Source organism: Pristis pectinata, chromosome 33 (assembly GCF_009764475.1).
Source record: "Pristis pectinata isolate sPriPec2 chromosome 33, sPriPec2.1.pri, whole genome shotgun sequence".
Classification (NCBI taxonomy): domain Eukaryota; kingdom Metazoa; phylum Chordata; class Chondrichthyes; order Rhinopristiformes; family Pristidae; genus Pristis; species Pristis pectinata.
The window spans coordinates 15,529,179-15,550,188 of record NC_067437.1 but is presented as its reverse complement, the minus strand read 5'-3'; the positions used below and the strand labels follow the sequence as shown (position 1 = coordinate 15,550,188).

At 40.5% G+C, this 21,010-nt stretch overlaps 1 protein-coding gene across 1 annotated transcript in view; it reads left to right on the top strand.

Annotated features, from left to right (window-relative positions):
• The window catches only part of tom1 (target of myb1 membrane trafficking protein), a 104,746-nt gene that overhangs the window by 50,088 nt on the left and 33,648 nt on the right, over nucleotides 1–21,010 (top strand). Inside the window, exons 5-10 of the mRNA XM_052042855.1 lie at nucleotides 3,624–3,758; nucleotides 10,676–10,804; nucleotides 17,184–17,300; nucleotides 18,379–18,512; nucleotides 19,946–19,985; nucleotides 20,814–20,925. Of these exons, the coding sequence (XP_051898815.1) occupies nucleotides 3,624–3,758; nucleotides 10,676–10,804; nucleotides 17,184–17,300; nucleotides 18,379–18,512; nucleotides 19,946–19,985; nucleotides 20,814–20,925 (667 nt within the window). The remainder of the gene's footprint in view (nucleotides 1–3,623; nucleotides 3,759–10,675; nucleotides 10,805–17,183; nucleotides 17,301–18,378; nucleotides 18,513–19,945; nucleotides 19,986–20,813; nucleotides 20,926–21,010) is intronic.

Genomic DNA, 21,010 nt, shown 5'->3' with positions numbered 1-21,010 from the left:
ATTTCTTCCCATATCCCAAAGATGTGGGTTGGTAAGCTAATTGGCCACTGTAAATTGCCTTGAGTATGCAGGTGAATGATAAAATCTGGGGACTTTTGATGAGAATGTGGGATTAATGTAGAGTTAGTGTATAATGGGTGGTTGATGGTCAGTGAGGTCTCGGTGGGCAGCATGGCCTGGTTCCATGCTGTGTCATTCTTTGACTAGGAATTAAGCATGTGAGGTTACTGCTGAGTTACTTTGTAATTAACCCATGAATTTTTACTTCTATTTTCTAACGAGTTATTTCATCTGAATTTTTTCTCCCATGGCGTAAATAGTGTTTTCGTGCCGTGCATATAGTATGATAGTCCCATCAATGTATAAAATAGTAAATGTGCATATCGTTGCACTGAAATCTAACAAGTAAAATTCACCTTGTGGAGCAGCTTCCAGTACTGAACTCTTCCATAAATTGGGAACTTTCTGTGTTCATTAAGAATCATGCCCACATCTTTTGCTTCCACCACAGAATTTTTTTAGTCCCTATTTTTTTAATTCTTTTGTTTTTTTTATACATTTACAAAACATTCTTGGAATGCAGGTGTTTTTAATTTCCTAATTTTACTTGCATCTTGAACTTGCATTAAATTGTGCGGGAAATTTTAGGGATGATTAACTATTTTCTACTCCTGCACTCCAACCAGAATTTTCACAGCTGTTCCTCTGACTCCATTTTACTGCTTATAGGGACTAACTAATGTTTTGCCAGCATGGAATCTTATTTATAGCTGAGTCTCATTACTTCCATTTCTGCAGCATTGCTTGCCACTATCCTACAATATCCAAAACCCTAATCAATACTGTTTTACACCTCTCACTCCACTAGCAACCAGTGGTTATTTTGTGTCTTTAATCCTGTTTAAAAAAAAATTCCCAATGACTTTCACAATAGTGCAGAATTTGATGATGTGATACATATAATTAATTCAAGATCTTGCCTTGAGGTAGAAGTCCCTTTTTAGAAGGAAAGAAAGGGAATTCTTGAGCTTGCAACTCCTAAAGGCCGCTGATGGGATGGGGAAAGATATTGAAATGGAGCACTAAGATTTTTGGACAATTTTTTTTTAGGTTTTGATTTGATTGCCCTTCCATAAATGCTACCAAACAGAGGCAGCAATTAAGAGACACGTGTAGGAGAGACAAAGTAAGGATGGCAGTTTTCCTTTCGTGAAGGTATTAGAGAACCAGATGGGTTTTTACAACAATACAGTAGTTTAATGGATGTTTACTAATGGCTTTTATTTTCAGATTTAATTAATCGCTTGAATTCCTCCAACGGCCATGATGGGATTCAAGCTTTTATTCCTCAGTCAGCCCCTGGGTTGTAATCACTTAACTTGACCACCCTGCTGTTGTACCCTGTACTGCTGTGCTGGGGGAGGTGTTTATCCAAGTTCCACTGTTCTTTTGGAACCACATCACTAATTTTTTCAATTCTTAATTTGCCTGTGTGTTGGTTCTCTGGGTGCTCTATTCTGGAAGCATTAGCTAAGGAGTGGCTTCATTTTCATGAGGTACTCATCTATGAATGAGATGTCTGCTTGGGTGAATATAAGAGATCCCATGATATTGTTCTAAGTGCAGACTGGTTTCTTGCTCTCGTGATCAACAATTTTTCATCAAGCATCTCAAGCAGATCAACTGGATATTTATTTCTCAGAACTTACAAAAAAGCAGTAATTGTACAAAGAAAATCATTGAAATGAAGCACTTGGTAATATTCTCCTTTAGAATTAAAGAAGAATTGTAAACACAGGAGGCCATTTGGCCCATTTCTCTTCTGAGACTGTCATTTATATCTAGATTGCAAAGGGAAAAAATAGGAACAGTATAGATTTAAAAGGCATTTTAAGTGCAAGCAGAAGATATCTTTATTAGTCACATGTACATCGAAACACACAGTGAAATGCATCTTTTGTGTAGTGTTCTGGGGGCAGCCCAGATGCTAGAAACACTGAGCAAGTCAGGCAAGATCAAGTGAAAGAGAAACTTTATCTGCAATTTGTTTCATGCTTTCAGTGTTCCTGAAATAATTTACTGCCAATCTTTTTGAACTGTATTCACACTTATTATACAAGAAGCTTAGCAACCAGTTACACATGAATGTAGTAAACAGTAGAGTGATTATCATCAGTTAGTCTGACTTGTAACGTTGATTGAAAGAGAAACACCAAACTGAGCTCTACTGAAATTCAAAATAGGGTTATGGAAGCTTTTGCATTAATCTGAAACTGTAGACAAGATCTCAATTTAATGTCTCTTCCACTGACAAAGCAGTTCTTCAGTTGCATAAACCTGGATTGTCTTTGGAGTGGGATTTGAATCCACAGCTGCCAATATCTGTGGGGAGATGGTACCCACTGAACCAAAACTGACGCTGTTTTGATAAGCTTAGTTTTAATGTCAACACAGAATACGCTATTTTTTATTTCGGATTTCCAGCATCTATTGTTCTTGGTTTTCATTTATTTGTATTGTTTAAGCTTTCTGTTTAAAAAGGTTCACTCTAATGTCTTGCAAAATGGGTGAGTTCATTAAAATAAACTATTGCAGATGAGGTTGAGGTATATACCTTGTAAATCAGATTGGTTCTGGTCAACTGTAAACACTTAATTATGATGGTGCTTAATGTTTCCTGTTGTCTTCCTACACTCCTGTTGAACTATGCAATAAAAAGTATTATTTAAAGGTTAAATTCACTACCTGGTATGGTGTAGTGCCTGGTCTGTTGTTAAACTTGTTTCAGTCAACTGTCAAAGGTGCTGCTGCTGCTTTTAATGCGTTGGATCCGGGAGTTATGGTGCACAGTTCAGCCATTCTTTCAGGAAACTGTGTGCCGATTTTATGTAAGGCTAGTTGTAATGTTTTCTAAGATGAATAACTTGTGGATACATTTATCAACGAATCAAAATTATTCTAAACCTTTAAGTACTGCTCTGCCGCAGTAGAATTGTGTCCAATATCGGTCATTACACTTTGGGAACAATATGAAATCTTTGAAGGCTTACAGGCAGATTTATTTGATTGATAACAGCGATGAGGAACAGTGGTAGATCTGAGATTATTCTCCTCAGAACAGAGAAGGTCAAGGGGAAGTTTTAAAGAGTGGTTTAAAACTGAAGATTTGTAGTTAGGGCAATCTGTTTCCTCTGTCCACTGGTTCAGGAACCAGGTGACACAGGTTTAAAGAAAATAACAAAAGAATCGGAACCAAGATGAAACTTCCTTTTAACACAGTTGTTTTAATTTGGAAGCTATACCTGTTAAGGATGGTAGGAGCAGGTTCTTATAGAAGTTTATAAAACTGAATAGGATACATAAGAACTAATATTGAAGCATAAATTACATTTGCTGGAAATATGAAATAACAGTAGAAGATGCTGGAAATTGTGGGGAGAGAGAAATGAATACCATTTTATATCATCACTGACACTTCGTCAGTGGGACTTAACTCTGTTCCAAAGCTGTGAAGTGCCTGTGCCATTATGAGAGAGGTGGATAAAGTTAAAAACAGACCTGTTTACCATTTTTACAACAGGATATTTCTTAATGCTACGTTTTCTTTTCAACTTTGGGTGCAGGCTTGGGCTGATGCTTTCCGGAGTACTCCAGATCTCACTGGTGTTGTGACTGTTTATGAAGAACTGAGGAGAAAGGGACTTGAGTTCCCTATGACTGATCTTGATGCACTGTCTCCCATCCACACACCCCAGAGAGTAAGTACAAATTGGATTCTGGTTATTGCCTACCCCTGTTATGTTCATTTAATTTGGGTAAGTGAACTACTAAAATTTTTCAACCGAGTTGGTTTGGTAGAGACTGAATACCTTTAGTGTTTGATGATTTAGGTATTTGACAACAATACCAATTCTAACCAAACCATTTGCTGGTATAAATTGGTAAGTGCTTTACACATCAGACATATTATTTGCAATTAACTGAGGTCTTTCAATGCCAACCTAATTGGTGAGATTCAGACATGGAGATACAGAAAAATTAATGATCTTTGGAGAGGGAAACAACACGTTAAGAGTCTTTCCAATTGGGTCTTAGCAAGAGCATTGGGTTAAGTGTGAGATTTTCAAGGAGATGGGTAATAACAGTTTAGGAATAGAGGAGGGTGTTACATTAAGGGGAAGGAAACGTGTAAAATGCTAGCTAGCATGCAGGTCAGAAAGGGAAATTTTGTGATTAGGTCCTTTGCCACAGTGGGATCAGTTGAGTAGGCAGTCAGTCTTATGGACAAGAGCTTGGAGACAGTACAGTAGCAGGCCCTTCGGCCCACAATGTCTGTACCAAACATGATGCCAACTTAAACTAAATTTCTTCTGCCTGTATATGATCCATATACCTCCATTCCCTGTCTATCTAAAAGCCTCTTAAACCCACTGTCATATCTGCTTCCACCACTACCCCGGCAGCTTGTTCCAGGAACCAACCACTGAATTTTGGAAAAAAAAACTTGTCCCACACATCTTTAAACATTCCCCCCTCACCTTAAATGCATGTCCTCTGGTATTTGACATCTACCCTGGGTAAAAGATTCTAACTACCTACCCTATCTATGCCTCTTGTAATTTTACAAACTTCTATCAGGTCACCCCTCAGCCTTTGGCGCTCCAGAGAAAACAACCCAAGTTTGTCCAATGTCTTAATTGGAAAGTATGGATTATGAGGAGAGACTAAGGGAACTGGAACTTTACTCATTGGAGAGAAGGGGGATGAGGGGAGACATGATAGAGGTATACAAAATATTAAGAGGAATAGATAGAGTGGCCAGCCAGCGCCTCTTTCCCGGGGCACCAATGCTCAATACAAGAGGGCATGGTTTTAAGGTAATGGGTGGGAAGTTCATGGGAGATATCAGAAGGAGGTTTTTTACCCAGAGAGTGGTTTGTGCTTGGAATGCGCTGCCTGGGGTGGTGGTGGAGGCTGATACATTGGTCAAGTTCAAGAGATTGGAGGATATGGAGCATATGGAGGAATTTAAAATAGAGGGATATGTGGGAGGAAGGGGTTAGATGGTCTTAGGCATGGTTTAAAGGTCAGCACAACATGGTGGGCCGAAGGGCCTGTATTGTGCTGTATTGTTCTATGGTCTCCTTGTTGCTCACCCTCTAATCCAGGCAGCATACCAGTAAACCTCTTCTGCATCCTTTGCAAAGCCTCCACATCCTTCCTGTAATGGGGCAACCAGAATTGTACACAATTGGAGATGTTAAGAGTGAAGCTAATTTATCCTTCTTGAGGTTGGAGGAAGCATTGGGGCAGTTTGACCTGGCACTCATGGGGTTGCTGAACAGATAGTCACAATCTTTGTGATAAGAAGCTAGTGAACTCCTTGAAGGTGAAGAGAAAGGGAAAGATGCTTAAAGAGATTTGGTGGTAGAAAGGAACTAGGTACCTTCTAGGAAAATTCTAGAGCAGTATTTCTTTATTAAAAGAAAACAAGGCCTGATAAGAAAACAAGGCCTGATGGTGCTTGATGCAGCAGAGCAGGATCAGGCAAAATGAATAGTGAAACCAATTGTGTTCACTTATATCTTGATGGACATGAGTGACTGAAGGTAAGGTCAGGCTAGAGGAGCATTCAAGACTGAGAGTCAGAGGCAAGGGCCTGAAGGATGCAGGTGAGAGACTAATTGAGCTGATCAACTACCATGGAGACCCAAAAGTTGGACAGTCGGGATCTTGAAGTCCAGTTGCAGATGACAGTGTTTGCAGGAGATGGTGCAGAAAAAGTGGGTCAGCAATGGTTGGACATGGCCCTGTTCATAATAGGCTAGAAGATGATGTGGCAAAATCAAGGAATGACTGAATGTGAGCAAGAGCTTAAGTGGAAGGAGAGGATAATGAGGAGAACCATCAAATCGAAGGAGACTAGCTTAGTTTGTGATTGAACTCACTGAGGCTGAAGGAAGATACCTCTTTGCAAGATGGCTTGATGGAGAACAAAATCTCAAAAGGAATATTAGTCATTGGGCTACATTATAGTAGGGGAAGGTGGAGAGGTATCAGAAGAATAATGGGGAGTGGGGAAGATCAAGGTGAGATTTGGTAAAGAGACAGCTTGTTACTGAGAATGTTTTCGTTGAACATGTTGAAGAAGGTAAAATTGGGTAGAGCAGCTTCAGTAAGTAGATATTGTCATCTTTTGAGCCAAATATAGATCCAACTAGTTGCCTCAAAGGTCATGGATGGCAAAGGTCTTGTTCACAAACTGACATGGGACTCAACATTTCCTTTTACAACTGGATCCTTGACTTCCTGACCAACAGACTGCAGTCAGTAAGGATAAGCAGCAACACCTCTGGCATGATTATTCTCAACACTGGTGCCCCACAGGGCTGTGTCCTCAGCCCCCGATTCTACTCCCTATAGACTCATGACTGCATGGCCAGATTCTGCTCTAACTCCATCTAAATGTTTGCGGATGATAGCACCGTAATGGTCTGTATCTCAAATAACGATGAGTCAGAATACAGGAAGGGGATAGAGAGCCTAGTGACATGGTGTCATGACAACAACCTTTCCCTCAATGTCAGCAAAACAGAAGAGCTGGTCACCAACTTCAGTAAGGGGGGGGATGGTGCACATGCTCCTCTTTCCATCAATGGAGTTGAGGTCGAGAGGGTTGAGAGCTTCAAGTTCCTAGGAGTGAACATCACCAATAGCCTGTCCTGGTCCAACTACATAGACACCACGGCCAAGAAAGCTCACCAGGATCTCTAATTCCTCAGGAGGCTAAAGAAAGTTGGCATGTCCCCGTCAACCCTTACCAATGTTTATCAATGCACCATAGAAAGCATCCGATCTGGATGCATCACAGCTTGGAATGGCAACTGCTCTGCCTCTGACTGCAAGAAACTGCAGAGTGTTGTGGACACAGCTCAGCACATCACAGAAACCAGTCTCCCCTCCATGGACTCTGTCTATACTTCTCACTGCCTCTGTAAAGCAGCCAACATAATCAAAGACCCTACCCACCCCAGAGATCCTCTCTTCTCCCCTCTCCCATTGGGCAGAAGATATGAAAGCCTGAAAGCACATACCACCAGGTTCAAGGACAGCTTCTGTCCTGCTGTTTTAAGACTATTGAATGGTTCCCTAGTACGATAAGATGGACGTTTGTCCTCACAACCTATCTTGTTATGGCTTTGCACCTTATTGTCTACCTGCACTGCACTTTTTCTGTAGCTGTTAAACTTTATTCTGCATCCTGTTATTGTTTTCCCTTGTACTACTTCAATGCACTGTGTAATGAATTGATCTGTATGAGTGGTACGCAATTCAAGTTTTTCACTGTACCTTGGTAGATATGACAATAATATTCCAATTCCAGAGGTCAGTGAAAGTTAATTCATGAATGAAGTAATTTCATTTATTTTGTGCCTTCTGGTATAAAGGGACACTGGTAAGTGAATTAAACAAAATGGGAAGGAGATTGGCAAGATTAGCCATCAGTGAGAGAATACTTGTCTTGATGAGATTGATGCTCATAAGGGGGGAAGCTGTAGATGCCTCAGTGGATTATTCTGTGACTTGCCAGCAGAGGGCACACCCAATGGTTTATCAAACCTAGGTGACAAAAGCAGGAATACAGGGGTGACAAGACAATGGTGATCTAGCTGCTTTAACAGTGCAAAAGGAATTTTTCAGCAGTTGACCAATGTGTTAATCGCCTTGAACAAATTATCTGGTACTTATGCATCACAGATTTCTAAATTTATGTATCTCATTGTTTTTGAAAGTTTGAGTGTGCAGCTGACTCTTTTACAGAGGTTCAGTGACTGCATCCTATTCTGGAACATCTGTGCTTAAGCAAGGAATGTTACAATTCATGTACTCAATGTAGAATAGTAAGACAGTTGAGAAGTTCCAACATGCCAAAGAATTGAGAAAATCTAAAGAGTAACCCAATCGATCTGTTTAAAAATTGTGGAAATGTTCTACAAAGTGAATGTAGAGAGAATTACACACAAGAGGTCCCCTGGTATTACTTCTAAGAGTTCACTCTTGTGCTGTGGCAGATGTTTAACCCTCAACTGATACTACTTTGAAATATCCAGGCGAAGTCGTGTTGCTGTTTGTGAGTCTTGTTCAATTTTGCTGCAGTATCTCTTGTAACACCACAATGACTAGTTTCAGAAGAAATATTCTTCATTGGTTGCAATGTCCTTTGGGATATCCAAGGTTATTTAAAAAAAAGCCATGTTCCTTTTGACATTTGTGCTATGGGCCATTTTTAATAAGTATCTTTTAAGATGTAAACAAGTTTTTTGTTACAGAACAAAACAGATCTTTATGTAAATGTTACCAAAATTCTTTTGGGGGCTCTTCCACTCAGGCACCTACAGCTTTACTCCTACGAGAGGCAATCCCATCTGGACTGTCATTGCCTCTTGCACAGAAAATATAAACTACATACAATTGAAACCTGTTTAGTTAATGCATCTTCAGTGTGGAGTTGTAATTGGGCTATACACCTAGGCTAATGAAGAAGATAATCTTCTAGGATTCTAGTTTTGAATACCATCTGATGACTTCTGTAAGAATTTTCACATGAATATTAGGTGAGGCTGGGGGAGATGCATGTGATCTCTTGTGGAAACTTTCCCTCCTTACACTCTCTCTGCCTTAAATTGTCCATCAGGCTAGCAATAATGCCTGTAGAAATTCTGGTTTCATTAAATCATAGACATTTATCATGCCCATACTGCCCAAAAATGTACTACTCCAATCCCATTTCCCAGCTCTGGTCCATGTAATCGAAGGTTAAGGTTCTTCGAGTGGTTATTTGGGTACATTTTAAATGTGTTGAGGGTTTCCACCTTTCTTTTAGGCAGCGAGGTCTGGAACCATTTAAGTTTTTTTTTAAATCATTCAGTTTTCCTACCAATAACGAAAATCTATGCTCCCAAGTTATTGTCCTCTTTGCCAAAGAAAATAGGCCTTTGCAAGGTTAATGTAAATGAACTTTCAATTTTATATGCCTTGGTCAAATCTCCCCTCAAATCTCCTTTCTTCCAAAGGAGATGACCTCAGCCCAGGCAGTCTCTCCTCAACCATAAATCTCATTTATTTTTGCCCAACCTTCAGGTAAGCCCAGGTAGACTTTCACAGTGAATGGCAGGGCCCTGGGGAGTGCTGTAGAACAGAGGGAGTACAAGTACATGGTATAAAAGGTGGGTAATCATGGTGTAGTTGTACAGGACACTGGTGAGGCTGCACTTGGGAGTATTGTGTTCAGTTCTGGTCGCCCTGCTATGGGGAAGATGTAATTAAACTGGAAAGAGTGCAGAAGAGATGTACAAGGATACTGCCAGGACTTGAGGGACTGAGTTAGAGGGAGAGGTTGGACAGGCTCGGATTTTATTCCTTAGAGTGTAGGAGACTGAGAAGTGATCTTCTAGAGGTGTATTAAATCATGAGGGACATAGATAGGGTAAATGCACTCAGTCATTTTCCCAGAGTTGGGGTATTAAGAACTAGAGGGCATAGGTTTATGGTGAGAGGCAAAAGATTTGAGAGGAACTTGAGGGGCAACTATTTTACACAAAGGGTGGTATCTATGTGGAATCGGATGCCAGAGGAAGTGGTTGAGGCAGGTGCAATAACAACTTTTAAAAGACAGTTAGACAGGTACTTGGATTGGAAGGGATTAGAAGGTTATGGGCCAAACGCTAGCAAATGAGACTAGCTTGGATGGGGCATCTTGGTTGGTGTAGACCAGTTGGGCTGAAGGGCCTGTTGCCTTGCTGTATGACTCTATGACCTTCGTTAAGTGCTTGTTTTGCACTTAGGAGCTGAGTTCACATGTCACTTATGTTTATATATTGCCCATCTTTTAGTTTCCTGGGTAAAACTGAATGGTTCTTCAGGCCATGTCAGAGAGCAGTGAGAGCCAACAGATAGGCTTTTAGTTTGCCATGGTGAAATCCTAATGTGTTTATCCAGATTACCAGTCTATGACATTGACTAGTAAACTTTTCCTCTTGGAATAGTACGGAAGTCACCAAGTATTCTTAATGGTAATTACATCCCTTGTTAATACAAAAGAAAACAGCTTTTTCTTTTTCCTGGCTTGTCTTTTGAAGCTGCTGATTCTTTTCTAAGTTGTAGATCTTTGGATGTCTTATCTGGCTCATCATTCTTCACATTGTTGAAGCTCAACAGTGAGCGTTGACAAGTTTTCACAACAGTGAGCTTCCACCTGCACATGAATGGAAGCAAGTATCTTGGCAAGGTTCTCTCCTCCATCAATTCCAACCCCCTTTCCTTCTACCCCCAAGGAAGAAATAGTTTCCTTCTCTTCCTGTCTACAGTGCAGATGTCTTTTTATGCTCCGTGTGCCATCTGACTGATTAGTGATGCAGATTAAGGGTACAAGCTAACAACCTTTTTACTTGATGTGGATGAATTAATTTGGTGAATGAGCTTGCCAAGTCATAGGGAATTTTCTAAAACTTTCCTCATCTCATGAGTCAAAGTAACAACAAGTTCAAGTAAAATCTCTCGTAGCTGCCATTTCTTTGTTGTGCAAGTACTTCTGATAGTTAATGTTGGAAACTTGGCATTATCTGTTAGCTGTGCTGCTTACAAATGCTTAGTTTGTTTGTTTTTTGTTTTTCAGACTATTCCAGAAGTTGACCCAGCAGTGTCACAGAATTCAATTCCAGCCCAGTCAGCGGTGTTTCCTGTCTCTGAACAACCCATTCCAGTAGCATCATCAGAAGGTGCAATTACTCCCTCACTTGAACAGGTAAGATGCAGTACTATATATTTTGGGGCTACATATCTAAGTTTAATTACCCCTGCTCTTCCCAGAATGGAACATGATGGCACAGAAGTGCAGCAGCTGGTACTGCTGCCTTGCCAATCCAGCAACTTGCATTTGATCTTGATCTTTGTTGCTGTGTATGTGGACTTTGTGCATTACTGTACAAGGGAACCGTTCAATAGTCTTATATCAGTGGGCTAGAAGCTGTCCTTGACCCTGGTGGTACGTGCTTTCAGGCTTTTGTATCTTCTGCCCAATGGGAGGCGGGAGAAGAGAGATTGTCCGGGGTGGGTGGGGTCTTTGATTATGTTGGCTGCTTTACCGAGGCAACAAAAAGTGTAGACAGTTGTGACAGTTGCTGAGTTGAATCTCTTCATTCCAGAAATGTGATTGTGAACTTCTTGTTGATAGTTATCTTTATACATCTGATGAGATTTCTGCATCAGATGTCCAATGCACAAAGTCATTCCTTGTGCAACTATCCTTTTCCACCATTATCAGGGAAACTAATAGTACTTTACCAGACTGTGACCTCACTCGCATAGTTCACAATGTTAATCTCCTCTCTTTGGGGAGCACACCACCCCACCAAACCAAAGCAAACATCAACCACTCCAACCACTGATGTCTCTTCCCAACAACCTCCTTCACCCACACCTGATTGTGACTCTATACTATTCCCTCCCTCTCTACCCCAAGAAGGATCCAATATTTGGCCAGCCATCACCACCACCACCACCACCACCATCCCCATAACCCCATATTGCGACTAGGTCATGTTTGTCTGGTCAGCTACTTCCATCACACCTTGACTGCTGGGTCTCTCTTAGCCCCTTCCAGTCTCCCTTCTCTTCACTCTACCTCTCTGCTCCTAGCCTCAGTAATAAGAACCTGAGAATTAGAAGCCAGAGTAGGCTGTTCAGGCTTTCGTCCTTCCTCTACAATTCAATAACATTACGGCTGATCTTTTGTCCCAGTTCTGTTTTCCTACCCCAGTGCTAGTATCCCTTAACGTCTGTCAGTCTCAGTCATGGAATATATTCAAGACTGAGTCTGCCCAGACTCTTGGATAGATTCACTACTCTGGGCAAAGACATTTCTTATGACCAACCCCTTATTTTGAGACTGTGAGATCCACCCACCCCCCTGTCTCCACCCCCGTCTCCAGATTTCCTGATACCTCAGCCGGGATTAAGGTCAACTTTGCAGCTACCCTCTCAAGCCCTGCAAGAATTTTGTATGTTTCAGTAAGATCACCTCTCGTTCTTCTAACCTTGAGTATAGGTCATTCGCTCTGCAAGTGATAAAATCACTATGCCAGTACACTCTGAACTTCCTCTATTGCAAGTCTATCCTCCTTTTAGGTAGGGAGATCAAACCTGTATACAGTAGTCCAGAGTAAATGAAATTCATAAAATTTAAGATGGTGAAAATATGAAGTTAAAAACACAAAATGCTAGAAATGCTGGCAGCATGCACAGAAAGAGCAGAGAGAAAGAGTTAATGTTTCAACTTCTGACGAAGGGTCTCGGACCTGAAGCATTAACCCTTTCTTTTTCACAGATGCTGCCTGACCTGTATTTTCTGCCTTTTATTTCACAGAATTCCACCTGCAGTCTCACGAGAGTCAAATATAATTGGAATAAGATCTCTCCACTCTTGTATTCAAATTCTCTTGCAATAAAGGCCAACTTACTATCTGACTTTTTAATTGCTTGCTGTTCTTGCAAGTTAATTTTAAGTAATTTGTGTACAGACATCCCTGGTCCCTCAATACCAATAACTTTCAGACTCTTGCCATCTTCAAAAGAAAAACCCTTGCCTCTCTCTTCCTGCTAAAGTGGATGAGATGCCTTTTTCCCTCATTTTATTCCATTTGCTATACTAACCAATTACATGGATGTCCTTAAGACCCTTTACATGCTCCTCAAAGCTCTCACTGCCACTCAGTTTTGTCTCGACAGCAAACTTGGATAAATTACATTTAATCCCCTCATCCAAATCATTGACGTAGATTGTGAACAGTTAGGCTCTCCATTATTCACATCTTGCTAACCTGAAAAGGACATTTATTCCTTCTGATAATGTCCATTAACTAATTCTCAATCCACGTTGGTGTATTACTCTCAACCCCTGTTCTTTAATTTTGTTTAATAACCTCCTGTGTGGCACCTTATTGAAGACCTTCTGAAACTCTCAATACACCACATCAACCGGTTTGTCTGTAATTTTTCTGCTAGGTACCACTTCAAGAAAAGTTTGTCAAATGTGGTTTTCCTTTCCTATATCAGTTTTGACTCTTGCCAATCCTGTTATTATTTTCTAAATGCCCTTTTACCACTTCCTTAATAATAGGTTCCAGTAATTCCTCTACTACTGGTTATCAAGCTAACTGTTTTTTTTCTTTTTTATCTGTCCCTTTCTTTAAATTATGGAGAAACATTTGCTGCTTTCCAGTCCATGGAATTTTGTAAGATGAAATTAATGCATCTCCATTGTCATCTCCTCCAAACCTTGGGTCCTTGGAATCTATTGCCTTTCATTTCCATTAATTTCTCCAATACACATCCTTGTGCACAGGTGAGGTGCCAGAGGACTGGAGCGCAGGAAATGTAATACCTGTATTCAGATGGGCAGCAGGGATAAGCTTGGTAATTACAGGGTGGTGAGTTTAACACCAGTGGCAGGAAATCTTGGAAAATTTTTGAGAAACAGAATTAATCTGCATTTAGCGAGGCAGAGATTATTCAAAGGTGGAGAACGTGGATTTAAGTAGCAATCCTGTTTGGTTGATTTGGTTATCTCTGGGGGAAAAGTGCATTGTTAATGAGGGTAGTTAGCTTGAGATCGTCTACATGGACTTCAGTAAAGCCTTTGACTAGGTCTCATGTGGGAGACTGGTCCAATAGGTTAGAACCCACAGGCTCCAGGGCAACTTGGCAAATTGGATCTGAAATTAGCTAAATGGCGGGAGGCAAAAGGTGATAGTCGAAGGTTTAATTTTGCGATTGAAAAGTTGTGATCACCGGTGTACCGCAGGGATTGGCACCAGGACCGTTGCTGTTTGTTGTACATGTTAATGATCTCGATGTGAATGTAGGGGGTATGATTAGTAAGTTTGCTGATAACAAGGTGACGGTGATAGTGAGAAGGATAATCTTTGGCTACAGAAAGATATTGATGATTTGGTAAAATAGGCAAAGCAATGGCAAATGGAATTTATTCCTGAAAACTTACCTTTAGGAGGATTAACCTTTGTTACCTTTTAGGGGAACAACCAAGGCTAGGATATACAGCAAGAATGATCCCCAAAGGCAACAACATAGATAGATAAGGTTAAGAAGCCATATGGGATACTTGCCTTCATTTGGCTGGTCATAGAATACAAGGGCAGGGCTGAGAATACATACCAGCAGACTTGAGGACAGTTTGTTCCCCGCTGTTACAAGACTCTTGAACAGACCTCTAAGGAGATAAAGTTGAACTTCAATCTGCTTCATCATGGCCTTTGCATTTCATTTGGCTACCTGCACTGATTTTCTCTGTAACTGGAATACTATCTTCTGTATTCTGCTTTTTTTTCCTTTTGAACGACCTCGATGTATTTGTGTATGGAATGGTCTGACTGGATGGCAAGCAACCAAAAGCTTTTCACTGTATCTTGGTCCATGTGACAAAAATAAACCAATTACCAGTTACAGTAGTTGGGTCACAGCTTGGGTGGTGCATGTAGTTCTTGTTTGAACACTGCAGGAAGAATGTGATTGCACTGGAGAGGATGCTGAGGAGATTCACCAGGATGTTACCTGGGAAGGAGTGTTTCATCTATGAGTAGAAGTTTGAGGGGTTGGAGGGGGGGGTGATGGTGGACGTAATTGAGGGGTATAGATGAGGTTTTTTCCCCTTTAACAGTGGTGTCCATAACTAGAGGGCGTAGGTTTAAGGTAAGGGGTAGGAGGAAGGATTTTTTCGCCGAGGGTAGTTGGAATCCGGAACTCACTGCCTGAAGGGCATTACTCCGATAACCTTTATGTATGTAGATCATGCTGTTTTGAAACAGCATGGCAATAGAAGGCTGTGAGCAAAAGGCTGGAAAATGGGATTAGTATAGATAGATACTTGACGGTCAGCATGGACAGAGGCTGAAGGGCCTGTTTCCATGCATTATCTATGGCTTTTTTTGTACTGTTATTGCTAATCACTTTGAACTCATCATTCACTCTACACCTGTAATTCAACTCTATTTCTGGGAAAATTTCTGACTTCTGTGAACATGGACAGAACATTTTTTGAAGTATCTCAGCTGCTGTTTTTGTTCCCCCCAGTAGGATTTCTCTTATCTTGGTATGCAGTGCAATCTCTATACAGTTGCTACCAATGTCCCTTGCTGTTTCTTAATTCCACCTAAACTGATCCCACTGTATGATTTTATGAGCTTGGATCTTTCCTCTATCCAATTCTTTGATATCAGAAGTACCCCCTCTTCCATTTTGCCTATGTTTTCTGAAAGTTAAGTTCAAATCCAAACCTCGGTCACTGCAACTATGACTCTGCAGTGATCATTCAGTTGTACCCATTTTTTTCTCTAATCTACCACATTTTCCTTTGCTGCTCTGCAGGGGGTGAAGGGAAGTATCTGCCACTGAAGTCTGCAGCAACCCACAAGTGAAATGATTGTTGCCATACCATGCGCAATTCTTCCTGTGGAGTAATCCCTTGACCATAAAGCTCGAACTTCACATCAAACATCAGAGCTGCAATTATGTTTCACCATTGACCCACTGCAAACTAAGCAGATGCCTTTGAGATTCTTCTGCTTTGGTTCCCCTTAAGGGAAGAAACTTAAGCCATGAATGCTTCTCATAAGACATTCTCTCTTCCCTCCCTCACCTTCAACAAGGAAGAGTCTTCCTTACTCTTAGAATGGTGCATTTGGTGATGGACTTTAGCCATGTGACAAAACCAAAGAGACTATAGTTCCTCTTTTTGCAGTGGAGGAAGCTAAAAGATTTGATAGTACACAAAATTATAAGCTATTTTGATAGAGCTGCGTTTCCATAGGACATTAAGGTCTACAAGGCACATCCTGGAAGGGTGATAAAAGTAGGTTCGATGGTAACTATCAAAAGGGAAATGAGTAAATTACTAACAGGAGAATTTTAGAACGCTGTGGGATGAGGTAACTAGAACTAATTGGATTGCTCTTTCCAAGAGTTTACAGTAGACACAGAAATGGGTATTTGATAACCTCCTACATTATTCCCTATTTCTGTAAATGAATGCGTCACTCACTTGGATAGAAAAGACTTGTTTTGGTGTCTGTACCCTTCCTTCAACTGAAACAAAATTGTCACCTTATGTGATTATCATTGCCAACACCTTTACAACGTTAAGACTTCTTGTGCCAGTTGATCTGAGCAATTAATACACACAATGTTACCATGTGAAGACACAATTCATTTTTGAATGTTAGTCGTCATTTTTGAGAAACTCCGGGTGCTACTGAACAAGCTCGCTAAATGTCTAAATTATTTACTTTGCGCTGTATTATTTGTGTAAATTTTTCTTTGGCTGTTGAATTTATTAGCATCTTGTCCAAGCCAAGCCACCACCAGCAAGCTTGCCAAATGTTTTGTCCTTTGGTCAGTATCTGCTGGAGGCACCCACAGTAACTAAAAGGCAAGCTTGTCTTCATCAGACTAAATGTTGAGTACAAGTGTTGGAATATCGTGTTACAGCTGTACAAGATGTTGGTGAGACCACACCTGGAATATTGTGTTTCGTTCTAATCGCCATACTATTGGGAAGGATGTGATGAAGCTAGGGAGGGTGCAGGAAAGATTCACAAAGATGTTGCTGGGAATGGAGGGCTTAAGTTGTAAGTAGAGATTGGATAGGCTGGGACTTTTTCCCTTGAGCAAAGAAGGCTGAGGGATGACGTATAGAGGTTTATAAAATAATGAGAGGCGCAGATAAGATGGATTGTCATGGTCTTTATACCAGGATCAGGGAGTCTAAAACCAGAGGCCATAGATATAATGTGAGAGGAGAATGATTTAAAGGGGAAAGAGAGGCAAGTTTTTCCGGAGGGGGTAGTGTATATATGGAACAAGCTGCCAGAGGAAGTGGTAGAGCCAGGTACAATTACAACATTAAAAAGACATTTGGACAGGTACATGGATAGGAAAGGTTTAGAGGGATATGAGCCAAATGCAGGCAAATAGGACTAACTCTGGAAGACACCTTGGTTGGTGTGGACGAGTTGGGGCAAGGGGCCTGTTTCTGTGCTGTACAACTCTGACTCTGTGGCAGACAATTTTCACTTCATTGGCCTTGACTTGTAAATCTTTGTGTTTTGCAGGTTGCAAAACTGCGGAGTGAACTGGATGTCGTTAATGGTAATGTCAAAGTGATGTCTGAAATGCTGACTGAGATGGTCCCAGGTCAAGAAGATTCCTCTGACCTTGAACTACTGCAGGTGAAACAGTAATCTGAAATTAAAATGGGCCATTCAGCAACTTGCTTTTGTAATGCCACTCAGGTTATGGCTTATCTGTGTTTCAAAATTAATATTCCCACTTTGTCATATGTTAAGTGAAATGAAACTGTGTAGGACTAGGTGCAGGGGTCGGAGGAAATAAAGCTTTGGCCAGTTGCAAAGTTGAAACAACAACTTTCTTGATGTGCTTTATCTCTCCTTGTCAACCCACAATCACACCCCTGCCCCACCCCACTTAACCCTTGTTAATTAATTATGCCTCTTCTCTTTATTGCCCTCTTTCTTATTTCCACAAAATGTCAGGCAGCTAAGTTTTTCTGCCTATCTACTTCCATCATCTGACTGAGAGTTTGCTCTGAGTTTCATTTACTCATATCCCTTTTTAATCATTGGTAGTTTAAGCCATAAACTTTCAAATTTAGTAATTCATATCCAAACTGTAATGGCCAGCAGTGAGACTTGTTGCATCAGTTAAGATATCATATTAAGTTTTTACATTTAAAATTGCACTCCACCACACCCCATTCATGTTCTGGTCCTGTGATTAACTGAAGCTTGGAGGAAGGCTCAACTGGAAGCTAACATTGAAAATACTAAAGCCCCCACCTCCCTCTTCCTTTACCCCACCCCCACCCCAACCCCTACCCCATCTCTGCCTACTGAGCACTATTCAAATGGAAAATGAGGCATTCCCCAATGGCACAGTATATCGAGAATGTAGCTGAGCCAAATAGACAAGTAAATTCCCGGCTTCAATCATTGTGCCTTGTTAACTTCACTGAGGAAGAAGCTGATTGGAGTTGCATCTAAACGGCCTTCAAGTGTAGGTCTGATGTGAACACAATCTAGGTGGAGTGTGATACTGTCTGCACTCAACCATTTTGTTAGGAAAGCTGGCGGGCATTCCGAAACAGCAAGTCCAGACTTTTGGTAGGGAACAGAATTTATGAAATAGAGGGAAACTGGTTTAATATTTGAACTTTCACTTTGATAGAAATAGTTTCTCCCTGTAAATGTACTGTAGCACTTGTATATAACTACACATTTCCTACACTAGGAGCTGAACAGAACATGTCGAGCAATGCAGCAGAGAATTCTGGATCTCATCTCGAGAGTGACCAACGAGCAAGTGACAGAGGATCTGTTGCACGTCAATGACAATCTCAATAACATATTCCTTCGATATGACAGGTATCTAACGCTGCAATTTTTCAACTACATTGAGTAGTCCTCTGCATTAAAGAATGACTTTGCACCTTTCACAATTTCGATCACAAGGTGCTTAGAGCTGACTTCTGAAGTTGTCCTTGCAGGAAATATGTGGCCAATTAGTGTGCGCAACCACCTGCAAACTGTTGTAACAATGATCAGATAATCTTTTTACTGGTGATGTTGGCTGACAGATAAAAGTTGGGTGGAGGACTTGAGTAATGTCTTTTTTTTTATAAATGCTACTTTAGGACCTTTAGTATGTACTTGAGGGGGGTAGGTGGGCCTGTGATTTAATATCTCATTTGAAATATGCTGCTGCACAACATTAGTACTGCATTGGAATGCAAGTCGAGATTGTGTGCTCTTGTAGGGTTGGAACCCATGGCTTCTGAGGAAACAGATTCCATTTTTATATTGATCTTGGTTTGGTTGATGTTCATCAATAAGTTGTTTATATGTCCTTGAGACTTTGTACATGTTTAAGTTCTTGGGTGTATATCCTTTGCAGCAAATGGCCTGCAGCTCAAATGGCAAATCAATACTCTGAGAGAGTCCAGAGGATCTTAATTAGAGTGGTTTCTGAAACAAACAATTTCAGTTATTTGTGGCAAGTAGAATACTAGGGTAATTCTTGGAGCAGTGAAGATTGAAGAGGGGGGTTTAATTGAATTGTCTGAAAAGGGGAATGTACTTCCACTGAGAAGACAATGAGTAAATCGCAGATTCAATATATAAGCAAGGGAATCACTGACAGTGATGAGGCAGATACAATGTTACTTAAGAGTAGTGGAAGTAATGGGGAACTGGCAAAAAATGTGTGGCCATGCAAATAGAGCAGAGGAGTGAGACAAATTATGGTTCTTCAAAAAAAAATGAGAGAGATACAGTGTGACAGTGGAACTCTTTCTGTACCATATTGGTCTCTATTGAAGTATAATGTTAGTGCTTGAAACTTCTTCCATATGAAGCCCCGTGTATGTAGGGGGGAATCCCTAACCTGTTCAGCAGTTCCCTCATGGGGCTTAAAATGGTGACTTACAAATAATACAGATAAGTATGAAAATATTTTCTTTGTCTTGCATCCCATAATCCAAATATAGTTACAAAGTCTATTATTTTCATAAAACATTAAAATAACTGGCCATGAAACCTGGGTCATGAAATTGGAAGAACTTTGTGCTAAATTATTAGTGCTTGCTTGTGCACATTAGGACTCCAACCTGTTGTTAGATTTCACAAAGTTGCAAGGATGGTAAATTCTTAAGTCTTCTCATTCAGCGTTAGCCTCTTTGGTACATTTTAAGAAAGCTCTTAAATCATTTTTTTCCAGCTGTGGCCCTTCCCCATAAATTAGTTATTGGGTGATTCATACTTTGTATCTACTTTATGGATTCTACCTTTCATGTTTTCAGGTTTGAGAGATTCAGAACTGGACAGAATACTGCCAACCGAGTGAGTATCATTCAGTTCTTGGAAAAGAGGCAACTTACTCTTGCAGGTTGAGTCACCACAGATTATAGAGCGCACGCCAAGGGTAATTTAGCCTCAAGGTAGATGAGTTGTAAATATGTTGTTGGATGCGAATTTAGAAGGAGATCATTCAGCTCCCGAAGTCTGTCCTGCCATTTAGTGAGATCATGGCTGACCTGATTGCAGCCTCAAGTCTACGTTTCCATCTACCCATGGCAACATTTCATCCCTTGCTTATCAAGAATTTATCTATCTCTGACTTAAAAAAACATTTTCAAAGACTCTGCTTCCACTGGCCTTTGAGCTAGAAGTTCCTTGCGATCCTTAAAAAAAAATGTGAATGGTGATGCTTTATTTTTAAGCAGTTCTGTATTCTCCCACAAGTTGAAATGTCCTCTCCACATCCTAGACTCATGATCTTGTATGTTTCAAAACAGATCTGTTATGTGTGATTATAGTTCTTTAGAGATCTGTAATCTCTGGTGTGTAGTGAGGAGAATTAACTGTTTAACTTGACAAGTTGAGATTTGGAATGCTTTACCTTGAGAGTTCAATCAAAGCAGCCACAATAATTTTCAAAACTATTTGGATCAATCAGTTCATGACGTCTACAAGCACAATAGTTGCTTCCTTTTCAGACTTGTAGAGTGCATCTTCCTATCTGACAGCCCCATCTCTTCTTGTCCTATTCCTAGGATTCTGTATGTTTAATTTCAGAAATTGATTTGTTTTCAAATTTTCTCTTGGGTTTGCTTTGGTTTAATCATCCAATAGGTCTTAAATTAATTTACTTTTATTTTTCCTCTCAAGGTACCCAATATTTCAGAGAATGCGGACAACTTAATAAATCTTACACCAAACTCTCCCTCTGTTGTCACTCCAGTCACTGCCTCTAATATCTCGACACAGATGGCGGGACTTAGTAAGTGTTGACTATTCTTTGATTCTTAATATCTAGAGGATGGGTAGAAACTGATTTCTCCTTCAGCTTTTAGAGGAGCTATATG